The sequence below is a fragment of the Episyrphus balteatus genome, chromosome 3 (assembly GCF_945859705.1).
Source record: "Episyrphus balteatus chromosome 3, idEpiBalt1.1, whole genome shotgun sequence".
In the NCBI taxonomy this organism is placed as follows: domain Eukaryota; kingdom Metazoa; phylum Arthropoda; class Insecta; order Diptera; family Syrphidae; genus Episyrphus; species Episyrphus balteatus.
In genome coordinates, this window is record NC_079136.1 from 58,258,819 (window position 1) to 58,275,452 (window position 16,634).

General features: G+C 28.8%; 2 protein-coding genes across 2 annotated transcripts; one reads left to right on the forward strand and one right to left on the reverse strand.

Annotated features, from left to right (window-relative positions):
• On the reverse strand, window positions 1–5,355 carry LOC129915656 (angiotensin-converting enzyme-like). Its single transcript, XM_055995305.1, has 6 exons — window positions 5,231–5,355; window positions 4,618–5,167; window positions 3,732–4,558; window positions 3,447–3,664; window positions 3,261–3,389; window positions 1–296 (listed from the first exon to the last, which is right to left on the reverse strand). Exons 1-6 carry the CDS (start codon window positions 5,279–5,281, stop codon window positions 116–118), a joined length of 1,956 nt encoding a protein of 651 aa, XP_055851280.1. The 5' UTR covers window positions 5,282–5,355; the 3' UTR covers window positions 1–115.
• A 5,973-nt stretch (window positions 5,356–11,328) lies between these two features.
• On the forward strand, window positions 11,329–15,261 carry LOC129915657 (angiotensin-converting enzyme-like). The gene is made up of 6 exons (XM_055995306.1): window positions 11,329–11,447; window positions 11,509–12,082; window positions 13,814–14,496; window positions 14,552–14,775; window positions 14,828–14,956; window positions 15,024–15,261. The coding sequence occupies exons 1-6, from the start codon at window positions 11,394–11,396 to the stop codon at window positions 15,256–15,258; spliced, it is 1,899 nt and encodes a 632-aa protein (XP_055851281.1). The 5' UTR covers window positions 11,329–11,393; the 3' UTR covers window positions 15,259–15,261.
• Window positions 15,262–16,634: the final 1,373 nt, after the last annotated feature.

The window sequence follows — 16,634 nt, forward strand, 5'->3', positions numbered from 1 at the left end:
TAAATATTAATGAAGCAGTTTTTTTATTCTGATTAATTTGCAATTAAGTGCAAACCACTTTATATATTACTTAGTTTAGTAATGTTATGAATGATATTTTTTTTCTAGTTTAACTTCAGCTAGAAGAAGATTTCCAACCAATCTTCACATTAGCTTCCTTATTCTTCTCAGTAATCAAGTTCTTAATTGGAGCGTAATATTCCAAAATACCTTCAGTTCTAATTGTTGGATTTTCTGGAAACATTGTTGCAAGTACCTTGTAGAATGGTTTTGAGACTCCAAGTCTCATCATTTTTCTAGAAATAAAAAAATATCAATATCAAATCATCAAAAAACTGTGTTTTGAGTAGGGTTGTACAAAATATCAATTGAAAAAAAAATACCATTGCAATTAAAAAAAAAAAATATTTTTTGCAAATACAAAAAAAAATGCATTGAAAAAAATATTTATTGCAACTGAAAAAAATTAGCATTAAAAAATATTTATTGCAACTGAAAAATATTTCCATTACAAAAAAAAATTTATTGGAAATACAAAATTTTCCGGAACAAAAAAAATTCAACGCTTTAATTATTTTTTTTTAATATTCGTCGAATTTCTTAAAATTTTGACTATTTGAAACATTAGCAGTTTCAACTATATAGGGGAGAGTGGGGCCAAATGTAACACTTTTTTCTAAAATCGATGGTTCTCCTACAAATTTGAAAGTAGGTCAACCAGACCTTTTTTAAATTAAAGACCCATATTTTAGCTCCAAGATCCATCATAAAAATTTAGCAAAACATAACGGTAATGTTGAAAAATAAAGCTTCCAAAAAAAAAATCGTGTTGTTTCAACTTACCCCACATACGGGGCAAAGTGTAACACGTACCGGGGTAGGTTGTACCAAGAACTAAAAACAAGAGAAAAATACCTTTATTTGTTTATATTTATTTATTTTTAATTAATAACAATAAAAACAAACCTCAGTCATGAAATTTTGGTGCAAATTTGTAAAAAGTGGAGCAAATCCAAGATTTCCAGAGAAAATTTGACAGTAGTCTTAAATAAAAGTTATTAGAATTCATAAAATGTTTTATAAGCTTTATGAATTCAAGTGGTGGTTCAAAAATGTGTTTCCAATTTCAAAATAAATACAAATTCAATTACAAGCATTCATATTCAGGGTTGTTAATTATATTAGGTAAACAATTTTTCAGTATAGGTAGGTTTTTACATGGTACAACTTGCCCCGGAAAAATGTTACAACTAGCCCCAGCATTAAATTTGGCACATAAAATCAATTTAAAAAAAAAGCGAAACTGATATAGACATAACATATACACGCAATTTGAGACAAAACACAGTTGCATATATACCTAACTAAAAAACACTTAGCACTCTATCTTTTTCGGGTAAAGAGGTAGACCAAAAATAAAATTAAAAAAAAAAGTTACAAACATGCATTTTTTGGGCACCACTAGTGTAACTTCTCACCCTGTCGTCTAATCTTCATCTGAAGGAAATGTGCTGGTAGATATGCAAAAATTGAGCATTTTTCTCCTTTACGCGTTTCTTAATATTGAAAGGAACATCGCTTTTTTTAGCTGTTAATTCTTACCCCTGTTACATTTAGCCCCACTCTCCCCTACCTAATATCGAACCTAGTAAGGCTAAGTCAAAATTTTAAGAAATTCGAGGAATATTAAAAAAAAAATATTTAATGCACACTGACCAAATCCTTACGTAAATACAACGAAAAAATTCGTTGAGCCAACGAAAATTTAATTAATTTTCAGCCGATGAAAAATTTAATTGGCTCAACGAAATATCTTTCATACGTTAATGAAGAACTTCATCGATCAACGAAAACTGTAGTATTTTAATGAAATTTTTCATAAAAATTTTTGATCGAGAGTTAATGAATTTTTACATCACTTTACGAAATTTTTCATCGATTAACGTAAAATTTAACTAACCACGGTGATATTTTTCGTTAGTCAATGTATTTTTTGATTAATTTATGAAAGAACTTTCGTTAGCTAACGAATTTTTTCGTAAGTTTTATGAATATTTTAATTAAATTACGAAAAAATATTCGTTAGCTAACGAAACTTTTCGTTGTATTATTTTTTTTTTAGTAGATTAAAGTATTTATTTATTGGACTTGTTAAATTATTAATTTACAGTCCAAACCAAAAATTGGCGTTTCGACAAGGTTGAGCTCATTTAAGTCAACTGATGAGTCCGACTTATCGTGAGACACCTTGTCACTACGCAAATATTTTTTATATTCAACTCAACTTACATAGATTTTTAAACAAAAACATAATGTGAACTATATAAAGCAAGATTCAATTTTTAATCATTAAAACAGAAATGCACCCAAGTCTACGTTTTTTTTTTTGTAAGGCAACGATTTTTTTCGTTAACTGATGTATTTTTTCATAAGCCAATGTAATATTTCATTAGTATATGAAGAATTTTCATAAGCTTATGAAGATTTTAGTTAGTTAATGTTCAATTTCAGAAGTTAATGAATTTTTTCGTTACTTAATTAAAACTTTGATAAATTAAGGAAAAAATTCTTATTTTTATTCTTTAAAATGAGTATGAAATTTTTCGTTAATTGATGAATCTTTTCATTGAATTGGATTTTTTGGCACTAAAAAGGGAGAAAAAGTGTATGAAACGTTTTCATTAATTGATGAAGGTTTTCATAGGTATTACGAAAAATTACATATTTTCGTTGAGCCAACGAAAGTTTCGTTGGACCAAGGAAAATGTAGTGTATGAAACGATTTTCGTAATTTTACGAAATTTATTATTTTCAGTGTGCATTAAAAAAAAATTCAACGCTTTAAATATTTTTTTTTTAACATTCGTCGAATTTCTTAAAATTTTGACTATTTGACCATACATTAGCAGTTTCAACGATAATATCGAACCTAATGTAAGGCCAAGTCAAAATTTTAAGAAATTCGAGGAATATTAAACAAAAATATTTAATGCAGACATTTTGCATTGATTTTAAGAAATTCGAGGAATATTAAACAAAAATATTTAATGCAGACATTTTGCATTGATTTCATTTTTCAATTCCGAAAATTTTGTGTTTGCGATAACTTTTTTTTAATGTAAATTTTTTTGTTTGCAATATATATTATTTTCTCAATGAAATTTTTTTTGATTTGCCATTAAATTTTTTTTTTTAATTTTTAATGGAAAACAAATGCATTAAAAAATGATTTTCTTACAACCATAGTTTAGCAAACATACTTTAAAGCATTTCCAGCATCTTTGCTTCCACTGATATCACATAAATGTAATGGTTCTTTAGGATATTTTCCACTAATTTCACATAATCTTTTGTAGATTTGATAACTTAGCATACCATTTGTGAGATCACTATAATCAGAAAAAAATTAAGTAATTTTTGGAAAAAATAATGTTCCAAAACATTACCTTGACATCAAATTATCATTCATTTCTGTATAAAAGTCAGATGATAAATCAAGAGTATCAGACTCATGAAACTCTGGTGTACCAATACCTGCATATTTCTCCATTAGATGCCAATAATGTTTATTTAAATCTGCCATTTTCACGTTTCCTGTTAACAGATCAGCCATAACCTTAGTATTAACAAAATTCAATGGAATGTATACAAGAGTGCCAATAGCCTTTAAAAGAAAGAAGAATCAAATTAGACCAGTCAACAATTTTCAGATATCATCTATACCTACGTACATTTCTTAAAAGAGCATTTATTTCAACTTCCGGTGTGATGATCTTAGTATTGGGAAGCATACCAATTGCTTTCAAATTGTGAGTACTTGACGCCGATAACATCACAGCATTACCAATTGTATATTCCAAATAATGGGGGTAATTGAAGAAATATGTTGGAAGATCCTTCATTTCCTTAGCATAATAGATGTATCCCATGTCGGCATATGCATTTAGAAAACCGTGGTAGTCTATTTTCTCACAAAATTCTAAATAAATATTTGGCGTAAAATGATGATTTCTGGGTGAACATTCATCATCTTCATCGTCATGTTCATCTTCATCTTCATTATCGTTACCACCACTTTCGTCATTTTCACTATGTTCAGTTTGAACATTTTGTTTATTTTGATCATTTTCATCTTTTTCATCACTTTCATCTTCATCAACATAATCATCATCATCAGAAGTGTACATCCTTATTCGATCTCCCCAAAAACTTGCAGGATACTTCTCAAAACCCAAGTTTTCATAAAATTTCTCCGCAATTTCGTATATCTCTTTTGCCGTGAATTTGTCTTTTATGATCGTATCGAATGAAGGTAGATTCTCATATGGGAACATGTCTTCAATAATACTCTTGTTTGTCAAAATTTGATATTGAATCTGATCCATAACATGTGCTTGAATAAGTCCATCGGGCAGGATAACAGATTCACCGTATTTCTTTTTTAATTGATTACGAAGAAATGCATGAAGTTCCAAATAAAGAGGTCGAGTTTCCTCCACAAATTTTTCCATATCAGTCATGTTGAAGCCTCTCAACCAAAATTCCAAGGGAGTCATTTCTAAAAAAAAGATTCGTTAAAAAAAAAACAACCTTTACCCAAAGCTTACTTTAACCTACCACTCAACTTAGCAGCTTCTTTTAATCCATTGATTGTTTTATCAAGATTGTCTTTTGCCCATTCGCCAGTCAATGTCCTCAAAGCAATCCAATAGAAATGCAATTCCATTGGATCATCACATCTTTCAAATATCTTCTGATAATAATGATTTAATGCAACTTTCTTAGAGCTTTTGTCACCGTATACTTGAGTGTTTTTATGCTTGGTAATATTGTCAAATTCTTCAAGGGAATCGTGTATTTCTAGAAATTTTTCTGGTCCAATAATTTTGTCATCAGCAACTTTAACCACTTCTTCGAAGGCGTATTGCAATTCTTTGTCTTTAAAATTTTTAAAGTCAAATTTTCTAGCATTTTCAACAATACTTTTCAAAACTTTTGAAAAATTGATATTTTCTTCTCGAACATCGTAAGAATTAGATTCATCACTGTTCTTGGAATAAGCTCTTTTTGCATTATCATCGAAAAGGTGAAATAATTTGTCACTTGTTTGATTGAGGAATTTTTTAGCTTCTGCTTCGTTGGAATTCAATGGTGCGCTATGGCAAAGCTGATGGAATAAAACTTTCAATTAAACATTTGTACAAATTTGGATGAGTTTTGTTTTTCTTACCGCAATTAGAAGAATTCCAAAAACTGCCAAGTAAATGAATATTCTTTCCATAATTTTTTACGAAATGTATTTCCTCTAAGAATTTTTCACAAGATCACTGACACTGAACAACTGAGCTATGATTATCTTCGACAGTTTGTTTTATATCGAAACTATCATTGTGATAATTTTATTCATTGTTTGCATATATAAATCACATGAAATTTTATAATTCTGTTTAAATTACAAACTTGAAACTAATTTCAATCAATGTTATTTATAAAATAATAAATTTAAACTGGCAAAAAGGGGGTTTCCGATCGAAATTGTTTTAGAAATGCAATTTGTATTTTCAACAAATTTCACTCAAATTCAACTGTTTTGATGAACTTAACTATTTTTTACTTAATGAGAGTAGGTAACGAATCTGTAAGATCTATTAAAATACTAATTTCAAATTCAACTGTAATCAATTTGTAAGGCAATACAAGTTTATATGATTTTGTTTATTTATAACTCTATTTATTATTGTTTTTTTATGTTTATCTGTTTTAATTATATGTTGTTGTTATGAATCAGTTAACACTAGTTAACCAGGTAATATTAAAGTTACTCTCGAATAATAATGACTGTCTGGTTACGAATTAGTTTTCATAGTTTTTCTCATTATCTAATCTGAGCTCAGGGGCATATGCATTTCTTGTCAGACTACATCACTTGCATCAATGACTGTAGTATGCAATGTGCTTTTTAATAAGGCTTTGTGAAATAATTTTGAGAACAGCCTATTGGGATGTCAGAAATCTGCGTTAGTACAATCATCTTTCTGCTTTGATACATTAAAGAACACACCAATTCTGCAGAATATTTGCAGGCCTGCGGTAGTACAATTTTCAGCAGTCGCTGTGCGTTCATAAACGTCAGAAAAAAAGTATGAAAAATGAGCACAGAATGAGAATAGGTATTTACTTTGCAGTTCCCGAAAAAATAGTTTTTAATAATACGGAAATTTGTAAACCGTGTTACATTAGGGTGGCGCAAAAAAAAAATACATACTTTCTTCTAAGAAAAAATAATGAAAACAACGAGTGAAACAAATTATCGATGAAAAAAAAATTTAATTAGGGTGTTCAAGAAAGTTTTTTTTTGCGTTTGAAAAAAATTGCGTTTTTTGATATAGTTGGTATTTGGTAATATTAAATTTATGTCAAATTAATAAAATCCAAGCGTAAATGTATAGGTAATATACCATTTTTCTGAGCCCCCTAATGCGAAAATACCTAATCAAATTTAATATTATATTTCATAACCCATATTTTACAATCTTTCTCTGCAGTGAAAATTATTAATTTATTTTTTTTTCAATTAATTAAAACAAAATTTTTTTGAACCACCCTAATGTAATTTTTTTTTTCTTCGATAATTTGGTCAAAATAATATCCACTTTGATTTTTTTTTGGAATTCTTTAGAGCCACCCTAATACGAAAAATATGAATTTAAACTCATTATCTCAAAAAACACGATTTAAAAATTGTCTGTGTGATTAAAAATCAAATTTTTCGAAAAATTAAAAAAAAAATTTTTTTTACCACCCTTAAGCTATGATTACACGGTCAATGAAATCGGTCAACGCGTTGACTCTCTGACGTCAAGAAAAATTCCATATTCTCTCTGTCATCTCACCGTCAACGTTCACAGTGTCAATGCCTAAAACATTGACTATCACACGATTGACACTATTGCGTCAATATTGTCCTAAATTACGTTGACCCGCAGGTGTGTCAACGTGACGTTTACTTAGCAGTGTCAACGCGTTGACTCACAAAACTTTGTTGATCACACGGTTTGACACAAAGCAAAAATTTAAATTTTCCAAAAATATTTTTAAACAAAAAAAGCGGAGAAAATGAGATTTGAAAAAAGCTATCATAGAAAAATTAAACGAAAATTTGTTTGACTTGGTTGCATTCAAATGTAAATATTTCGAGATATACGCAGTGCACTTTTAAGATAAAAGTCTTAAATTAATTTTGATAGGATTTTTGAACGGATATAAATGTAAAATTACTAAAGTTTAGTCGAAAAATTAGAAAAAAAAATAAAAAGTTTCGACGTTTGATTTTAAAAAAATCGAAAAAAAAATCAACATGGCCACCTTCAAACGCTTATAGCATAGGAACGCCGCACCCAATGTTAATGGTAATGGTCTTAAAATGTAGCTTAGAATATACAAATGGTTTTTGGTTTTTTGTAAAAAAAAAATTTTTTGCATCCAACATGGATGCCACGGCCATACCGAAAAGTTTTTTTTGTAAAAAAAAACAAAAAGGTGAAATGAAGAAATGATAAAATGAGAACCCCCGCCCTCTAAAACGGTACATCATTCAAAAAATTGTCCTACAAAAAATGTTCCCAATCCAACTTTCATCACATTTCTATACAAAAAACAATGTCATTCTGAAACGATGACACGGTATTAAATTCTGCCCCGTCAACGCTGGGACAGGGTCATTGCGATGACACCCAGTCCTAAAACCCTGTCAACGCGTCCCAATGGCACTGACAGAGAGATTACACGGTCATCGAAAATAGTCAATGCGTTGACCCAAAAATGTGTGTCAACGCGAGAGTCATCGTACCCGTCAACGCAATGACAGCAGTTTTCGTTGACGATCACACGACGTGACACTATTGGGACAGATTGTGACGTCATTTTTACGTCAGAGAGTCAACGCGTTGACCGATTTCGTTGACCGTGTAATCATAGCTTTACCTATAAATTAATATGTTTGCTTTTCAATTTTGTTTTTTTTTTTTTTTGATAATTTACATTTATCAACAATAAAAACATCGAATCAAGAGCCAAATAAAGTTCTTCATGACTTCTGCAGCCATTAAATTTTGGCTTCGCAGGCGTATAAGTTAGGCAGACGTTTATGAAAACACCCTATTTCAACAACAAGTTTTTTGCCAGGTTCGTAGCTCGTAGGTATACCAAATTATGTAAGATGTGATTTAGGGTTTTAAATATTGATCTATTCCTAGGTGAAGATGATTAAGTATAAGGATATACATGATTCTTCTTTGTTAAATCTAAAAAGCGGAGAGCTTATTTTAGTGCAGTCAAATCAGGTTTCGACATCATAAAATTGTTAACATAGCTTTATGAACATACACCGTCTTATTTCCGGTTTTCTAAGCTTTAATTTCAAGTTAATATAAGAATTACTTCCCAAAAAACTAAATTTGCCATCCTGTTTCAATAAATTCCGAGCATGTACTCACAGGGAAGCGTAAAATAGAAATACCCTTCCTGCAAAAACTTCCTTTCTTGAAAAATTCTCTAATGTAAAAAAAAAACATACTTTCAAAAAAGCCCTAGTTTGAAAAACGCCCTAGTTTGAAGATGTCCTCTTCTGCCTGAAGAACTCATTACCATTCATTCGGACATGACTTTTCAAACTTAAGAGAAATAGTGGCTGGGTTACCACAAGGTCCTTTACTTTATACATTTTGTTTACAGGCGATATAGCTCAAACAAAAAACACAATTTTAGCTACTTTTGGTTACGAGAAACCGCAATACTTGTTTTAAGTAATAATGTTAATGGCGATTACAGACGGAGAGGGTGGTGTGTAAGGCCCACAAATTTGTGACAAGAGGCCTTGAGATTGAAAGTACAAAATTAATATTATAAGACAAAAACCACGTTCTAGAAGTACCTACTCGCTACTCCAAAAGCTGTTCAGTTTATAAATGTTCTTCATCAGGTAATTGTCTGAATGTTCAACATTTTTTTTTTTTGCAATTTTCAAATGTTTATATTTAGAGCTTCCACATTTCAACAACACGACTTAGCTCCGATGCAATTGCGTCTCTTTTATTTAAATATTTGAAAGATTCTATTTTTATTCAGATAAAATTGTAAAACAAGTGAATTAACTAAAAAGAAGGTGTTTTCCCATAAAAAAGCTTTCGTATGAAAGTATTGAATTTATAACTGGAAAGTATGCGTTGTTTAAACAAAAGAACTAAAGGCGAATAAAATGCGCAAATCTTTTCATTTTTCAAAGCAAATGAGCTTTAATTAATAACGGAAGCTTGTGAATGTTTATGATAATCATAATCTGGGAGCTATTAGATTCTTGAACTTGATAACGATTTCTGTAGGTAGATTAAAATTTAACATGTAGATACAAAACACTGAGTGACAAAAAACTAATTTAAAAAAATACTTTTCTAGGTTGCTACATGATTTTTTTTGGACTTGTTAGACATAGGTAGCAAAACGGCATATATTTTTTTTCCCCAATATATTAAGGCACCAATGATATAGATAAGAAAGTGAAAGATTGAAAGTTTTTACAACTCAAAAATGCACTTTCAAAGTACCTACATCATAAATGTTTTTTTTTTAATTTTCAAAAATTTTCACAAAAACGAAAATTCAAAATATTTTTTTAATTAGTTTTTTTGAAAAATGTTTAGGTACAAAACTAGGTATATCTTTAAAATAAGAAATTTTGCAATTTAAATTAAAACTTTTTCAAAGATTAAATAAAATGCATGACTGGGTCGCACGAACTTGCTCTTAGAGTTCAAGTTTTTTAAATTCTTAAGACTTTTTATATAGAAATTTGGGAAATATAGGTACTATATGTATATTGATGCAAAAAAAAAAAACATAAAATTCGTTTTTTTTTTTTTTAATAAAACAAAATCTGAAATCAAATTGCCCTCCCAAACAAGTATGCAGTTTTGATTGATATATTAAGATGCATTTTTAGAAAAAAAAATTTCAAAATCCTTAGAGCCGTTTTTTAAAAAACTAAGGACAAGTACCTATTTTTGGTACAAAAAAATTAATTTCAAAAAAACCTATGGAGAGTCTCCAAAAAATGCTACATTCCAAATTTTAAGTCAATCGGTCCATCCGTTTAGGTTTTAGCTCCTTATACAGACAGACAGAAAAACGGACTTCCGAGACCCACTTTTTGTACGAATGCATAACTTGATATACCTATAGTACCTATTTCGCAAGTAAAAAGTATACAGAAATATAGGTAGGTTGGCTTGTTTGGCTTTAAAATCTAATTTTTTAAATATTAAATTTGAAGGTCTAAAAATTTAGAAATTTATAAGGTATAAATAACATTCAAAATCAGGAACAACGGTCGAAAATTGAATTTTCGAAAAGTGGTCAAAACGGGTTTTTTTTTCTAAAAAAAAAAAATGGAACAAACCGGGAACATCTTTCAAAAATAACTGTTTCAAAAAAGTGCTTACATCACAGAGTTAAAGCCTCAAACAGTTAAACAAAAAGTGGTTTTGAAAAATTTTGCGGCTAAGAGATTTTCGAAAAAAAGAAGATATAAAAAATGATTTATTTTAAGAATTTTCAAAATTTAATATCCCGGTTCCGAAATATTTTTTACAAAAATTGCTTATCTAAATCATTTTGTTTCCAGGATCGGAAATAAAAAAAAAAGTTAAAAGGTGGTCAATCATGTACCTACCTACCTAAAATTTTTCAAAACCATTTTTTTGAAAACTTTTAAAGTGTATTCCCCTTTTTTCAAAAAAATGTTTATTTTTGAAAGTTGTTCCAGGTTGTTCATAATTTTTTTCAGGGATGTTTCAGTTTTTTTTTTTTTTTGAAAAATTTCAAAAATGGGTATTTTTCTCAATGCAAATAGAAATCATTGAAAAAAACGCATCCATATCATCACAACAATTAAGAAGATTTCTTTGTCATATACATTTTTGTTCGGGCAAATTTAAGCGAGACTAACTGTAAAAAATATTATCTTTGAATAATGAAGAACAAACAATCTAGCTAATTGTGAGGTGTAATTCGACAAACAGGTTTATTTTAAAAGCAAATTTAATTGCTTTTTCGTAGTCATTTTCTTACATAATTATTGACCGTTTGTGGGAAAAGTAATAGTTTAAGAATCTTTTCCACATCGCAAGATTTACTTTGCCAATTTTTGCCTATTTTATTAAAGCAATTACAATAATTGAGTGCTGTCATGCATGGTTTAACTAAAAATAACTAATTTTTAATATAAAATAAGATATTCTATTGTTTTCAACTCAGTACGCGCGCGAAATCACATCAATTCAAGTTAAAAAAGAATATAAAAGTCAGTTAAAATTGTAATTTTTATTATTTCGGCGATAATGTACAAGTTAATTCTCTGCACATTGTTATTGGGTGTAACTTCTACATTTTCGGTATAAAAAAAAAATTAAATTTGAAAGTAAAATTGATTAAAAATTTTAAAATTTCCTCCAGATTTGCGATGCAACCGAGTTATCGAATTCCAATGAAATTGAAGAAGGGAAAAAATTTCTTCTTGAAACAAGTGAAAAATTATTTAAATTTTACGATAATCTTAGAGATGAACAATTTAATGATAATGAAGAACTTATATTTGATCAATCGCAATCTATTTTAAATGAATCAATACTTTTGATTGATATTGTTAATCAGGCTAAAATGTTTGATTACAAAAATTTCCAAGATAACGAATTGAAATATGCTTTTGAAGAAATTGTTAAAATTGCTGACTTAATGATTATCGGTGGAGAACAATATAATGAGATAGTCGATGCATTGGATGACCTTGAAGAGATACTGTTACACGAAAACTATTTTTATGCTGAAAAATGTGATGAAAATATTAACTATGATGATTTTGATATTTTGCCATCGGATTGGCGTATACCAGAAACAATAAGAGCAAAGTCTAATAATTCGATGGAAATTCAATATTATTGGGGACAAGTGAGAAAATCAAGTGGCAAATGGGCAAAAGAGAACATGGATTTAATTTTAGAAGGATTGAGAGATGCAGCGAATTTAACAGGTGAGTTTTAAGATTGAAGAATGGAAAAAATCCGTATAAATATTGACAGACCTTTTTACTTTTAAGTCCTTGCGTTTTTATAATAAATTCTCTTTTTAAATTATGGTATTGAAAGTGAAAATTATTCAATGTGTTTGTTTATAAGGGTGCTTTTATTTTTGGTGACCCATTTTTTTTTTGTCAATCATATTTTAAAATTTTGTTAGAAATACCCAACAAAAAATTTCCTAAAAATTTGAGCCCTTAAAATTAAGATTTGGCACTCACCCTCCCCGTTTGAAGATTTACCATAAAAATTACACGTAAGTTTGTGTGGATTTTTTTTTAAATTTGTACAGCTCAACTGAATTTTATATATGCTATTTTAACGAGTCAAAAATTAAGTTACTTAGAATTGAACGATCTGTGCGTTAAGACATCAAATCTTCTTAATTTTTTGAATGTGCAAATTTATAAGATATCCACTTAATTTAAGCGGAATATCATCTTATTTTTGTGTGGAAACTTTTAATTAAAAAAAAAAATGTCAGACACTGGAGATCCAACCTACAGCTGTTTGGTCACTAGACGAGTGCTTTATCATCAGTCTATCGCACTGTTGGAAATATTTTTATTTATTTATTACAGAATTTAAGCGGAAGTCGTATTGTTTTAAGAGGGTGAAATTTAAGGTGGGTATCATCTTATCTTAAGATACCCTTTTTTCTCCGTGTAATTGCCCTCTTTCACATCCAATTGGAAATTTTCTTGTGTATGTTATGTAAACTCTTCAACGGTGGTAATCATCAAAATGTGTTTTAAGTAGTACATCGAAAGAAAAATTTGATAAAAACAGCTATCAAATTAACATTTTTAAGTAACAAAAGTCGTCCAGCAATTAAGAAATCAATTTTTATATGATTATTGATTGACATATTTTAATTTTAGGTTGATTATCAATATTGACTAGATTTAAAGTTGTAGTTTATGATATTTCATGTGATTTGACAGAATTTTCATTTTTAACAACGACTTTAAATTTAATGGAGTGTGAATAAATTGATCCTAAGAGTTTTTAATTTAAGATTTTTCAATAATTTTAAATGAGAAACAGATGAAAAATTGATATGATAAATTGATATTAAAATATAAAAAAAAATTTTATATTTAACTATCATTCTTATAATAAAAATATTGTTTTGATATTTTAATTATCATAAAACACTTTTTCCATCATTTTTTGCTGATATTTAAAAAAAATGTTAATTTGATACTTAAAATAGGTATGTTAAATTGATTTGGTCTTTTTTCGGTGCGTTTTAAGCTAATGCGATTATCTCATTTTTTGTACCATGTTTCTGTTCATTAAAATGTAACAGTTACAAATAACGGTTTTCATTAGATATACTTCTTATAAAAACTGTAAGGGATATCGAAAAGTGGTTCATTGACAAATTGAAGGCTTTTCTGCTTTCTATTAAATTGATATGTTTTTCTTTGTTGCAAGAATTGAAGTTTTTCAAACTTTTTTAAAATAGTTTCAATATTTTGTTTTCTGAAAATTAGCTTATATCCGTTAAGAAAATATTACATTTTTAATGAAAGTTCGATATCGAAAATATGAATACTTTTTTTTTTGCCTATTATTCTGGAACATTACTCTTAGTGTGCGTTAGCTGGCACTTAGCTATACCTTTTTAGTTTAAAACATGTAAATTTATTATGTTACTTGTAAAATATTTTTTCTAACAGATTTGTCACCTCTACAATTTTGGTTACGTGAGTATAACCTCACTGAAATGGAAAATCTAATGAATGACATCCAACCACTTTATAATGAGCTACACGCTTTCATTCGAACTGACTTGCAGAAAAAATATGGCAATTCTATTATAAAATCCGACGGCTTAATACCACATCATCTCTTCGAACAAGTAATAGCTCAGGTTTGGAAAAATGGAAGTATTATTGAAGAACTATTTCCATACGAAGATCTTCCTCCAGTTGATTATGTTTTGGATAGAAATTTTTCTCCCTATGATTTGTATGAATATGCGGCTGGGTATTATGAAGAATTAGGATTTACAAAATTTCCGTCAAAAATTTGGGGAGAAGATATAATTATCCAAAGAAATGGAGATCCATATGGTTGCAAAGCTGATGTATATTATTCAAGTCCTAATGTTCATCTAGAGTTTTGTGTCATAAGGAATTTAGGACAATTCCTTGATGCTTATTCGGATATGGCAAAACTTTATTACGCCAAAGAAATGACTGGTCTTCCAGCTTATTACTTTGCTACCCACGATTTAGAACATGCAATTGGAAAAGCAATTATTTTATCAGCATCTAATTATCAAAGCTTGAAGAACAATCAAATGATTCTCAATTTTAATATCACTGATGCAGTGGAAATGAATCGACTTATGAGAAAGGTTTGTCATTAAATCCGAATGGAAATTTTTATATTTTCATATCATTTCGTTATAGAGTATTGAAAGTTTGTTGAATATTGTAACCGATTTTGTGCATGTGAAATTGATGGCTGATCTTGTGTCAGGAAATGTTGAGCTAAAAGATCTTAACAAAAAGTATTGGGAGCTTATGGATAAATATGCTGGTGTTGAATCATCAAGAATTGATAAAACGGATTCAGAAGTTACTGACATTCCTGCTTCATTTTACCAAGATATGAAAGATAATACTCAATCGAGGTAAGAATGTATGAACTTAACTTTTTCAAAACTTCAAACTTTTTTATTTCAGAAAATTTGACGCGGAAATCTTTAGCTATCAAATGCATAAAAATTTCTGTGAATTAAGTGGTAAATATCCTAAAGAACCTTTACATCTTTGTGATAATTTTGGATCCAAAGCTGTTGGCGATGTTTTAAAGTAAATTTAGTCAAGAAAAACATTGTTTTTGAGTTGAGTTTTGTAATTTTTTTTACTTTTTAAACAGAAAAACAATGCAACTTGGTACTTCAAAACCATTCAACGAAACTTTGGCAATAATGTTTCCTGAAGATCAAAGAATAAGTGCTAATAGTATCTTGGAATACTACAGTCCAGTGAAGAAATTGGTAGTTGAGAAGAATTTGGAAGATAATGTGAAACCTGGTTGGAAGCATACCGAAGAAGATACTTCTGTAGAAGCTAGTTATGATAGTTCACATATATGTAAATATAAAAACTGAGATCTTTTATACCAACTTGGGTCACATTATGCCCTTGATTATTTTATAAGTTTTATTTAAAAAAAAACTAAACTAAATAAAATCTTATATTTCTAATTTTCTGTTTTGCTGAAGAGATAAATCTAATTAACATAAACAGAGTAATAGGTAGAAAATAAGCATTTAATTTAAACTTAAATATTTAAGTTTTCTATTAAATCAAACCACCCTAATTTTTGTAGAATTATAAGAAACTTTTGATTTCTGAGCAGTCTCCAGATAATAGAAGTATCTAGATATCAGTTGAAAACCTAAAATTGGACGTATTAAAAATTTTGGAAAAACCCAGTAAGTTTTACATGTTATTTTTAAAGAACTAATTTTGCATTTCGGAATTTCATATAATAATTATCGTGTATAAAAAAATATCTGGGTAAGCGATAGTTTTGAGAAAATCCTGTCCGTGAATCTAAAAAAAAAAACGATGAAAAATGGTTCTTTCAACTTATGAGTCTAATTTGAACACAATCTGTAGCATTGACACATGATTTTTGAAGTGAAAACTTCTTTAGTATCGTAGTGATTTGAAACAAGATGAAACGAAAACGCGACACGACTTCAACTTGTTATAACTTTTTTGTTTTAATAGATAGATGAATGAAATTTGTATTGTAGATAGGTAATTAAATAAATTATAATTGTACAAAATTTCAAATAATTTCATATTCAAAATTCGGAGATAACGGTAAAAAGATGTTCTTTTCCAACACACGTTATATCTTTTGATCTAGTGCACATACAAATTTGATTTAACTTTAATACGCATGCTGGTAACATAACCTTATAAGTTACACAATCTTAAATTGAAAAAAAATTTAAAAATACCTCAAAACACCAGTGGAGATCTGTTGCCCCCCGAACAGCCACCAGTGTGGGAAACACCGTAATCTCAGTCTGAAAATTCGACATGGTTGACTTTAAAAAAATCTAACTTCTCTTGTAGACATCTTTAAAATAAGATTTATACATCATTATACAAGGTGAAACAATAAGCTTTCTCATGGTATAAAATTTTTTACAGGTTGTCAAACAAAAAAATTGATTTAATAGCATGAGAACATAAAAATAATTGTTTTTTTTGCTTTTTATATGAAATTTCATCGAGTTTAAAAAATTCTAGCTCTTTTTGTAGATGTCTCATACACCTGATCGATATATATATTTTGAGCTAAGACAATAAGCTTTCAGGTGGTGTAAAAATTTGTATAGGTTGTTTGGGAAAAAAAATGGATTTAATAGTGTGAGAATATAAAAATACGTGTTTTTTCGCTTTTTTTGATGGCAATTGATCGAGTTCAAAAAATTCTAGCTCTTTTTGTAGATGTCTCATAGACTTG

Bases quoted from the DNA above. Each gene is read 5' to 3' on its own strand.
- LOC129915656 (XM_055995305.1), bottom strand. From the start codon at position 5,281: ATGGAAAGAATATTCATTTACTTGGCAGTTTTTGGAATTCTTCTAATT. The intron at 4,559-4,617 runs GTAGGTTAAAGT...TCTTTTTTTTAG, and splicing joins AGAAGCTGCTAAGTTGAGTG to AAATGACTCCCTTGGAATTT. The intron at 3,390-3,446 runs GTAATGTTTTGG...TTCTGATTATAG, and splicing joins AATGATAATTTGATGTCAAG to TGATCTCACAAATGGTATGC.
- LOC129915657 (XM_055995306.1), top strand. From the start codon at position 11,394: ATGTACAAGTTAATTCTCTGCACATTGTTATTGGGTGTAACTTCTACA. The intron at 11,448-11,508 runs GTATAAAAAAAA...AATTTCCTCCAG, and splicing joins GTGTAACTTCTACATTTTCG to ATTTGCGATGCAACCGAGTT. The intron at 14,957-15,023 runs GTAAATTTAGTC...CTTTTTAAACAG, and splicing joins GCTGTTGGCGATGTTTTAAA to AAAAACAATGCAACTTGGTA.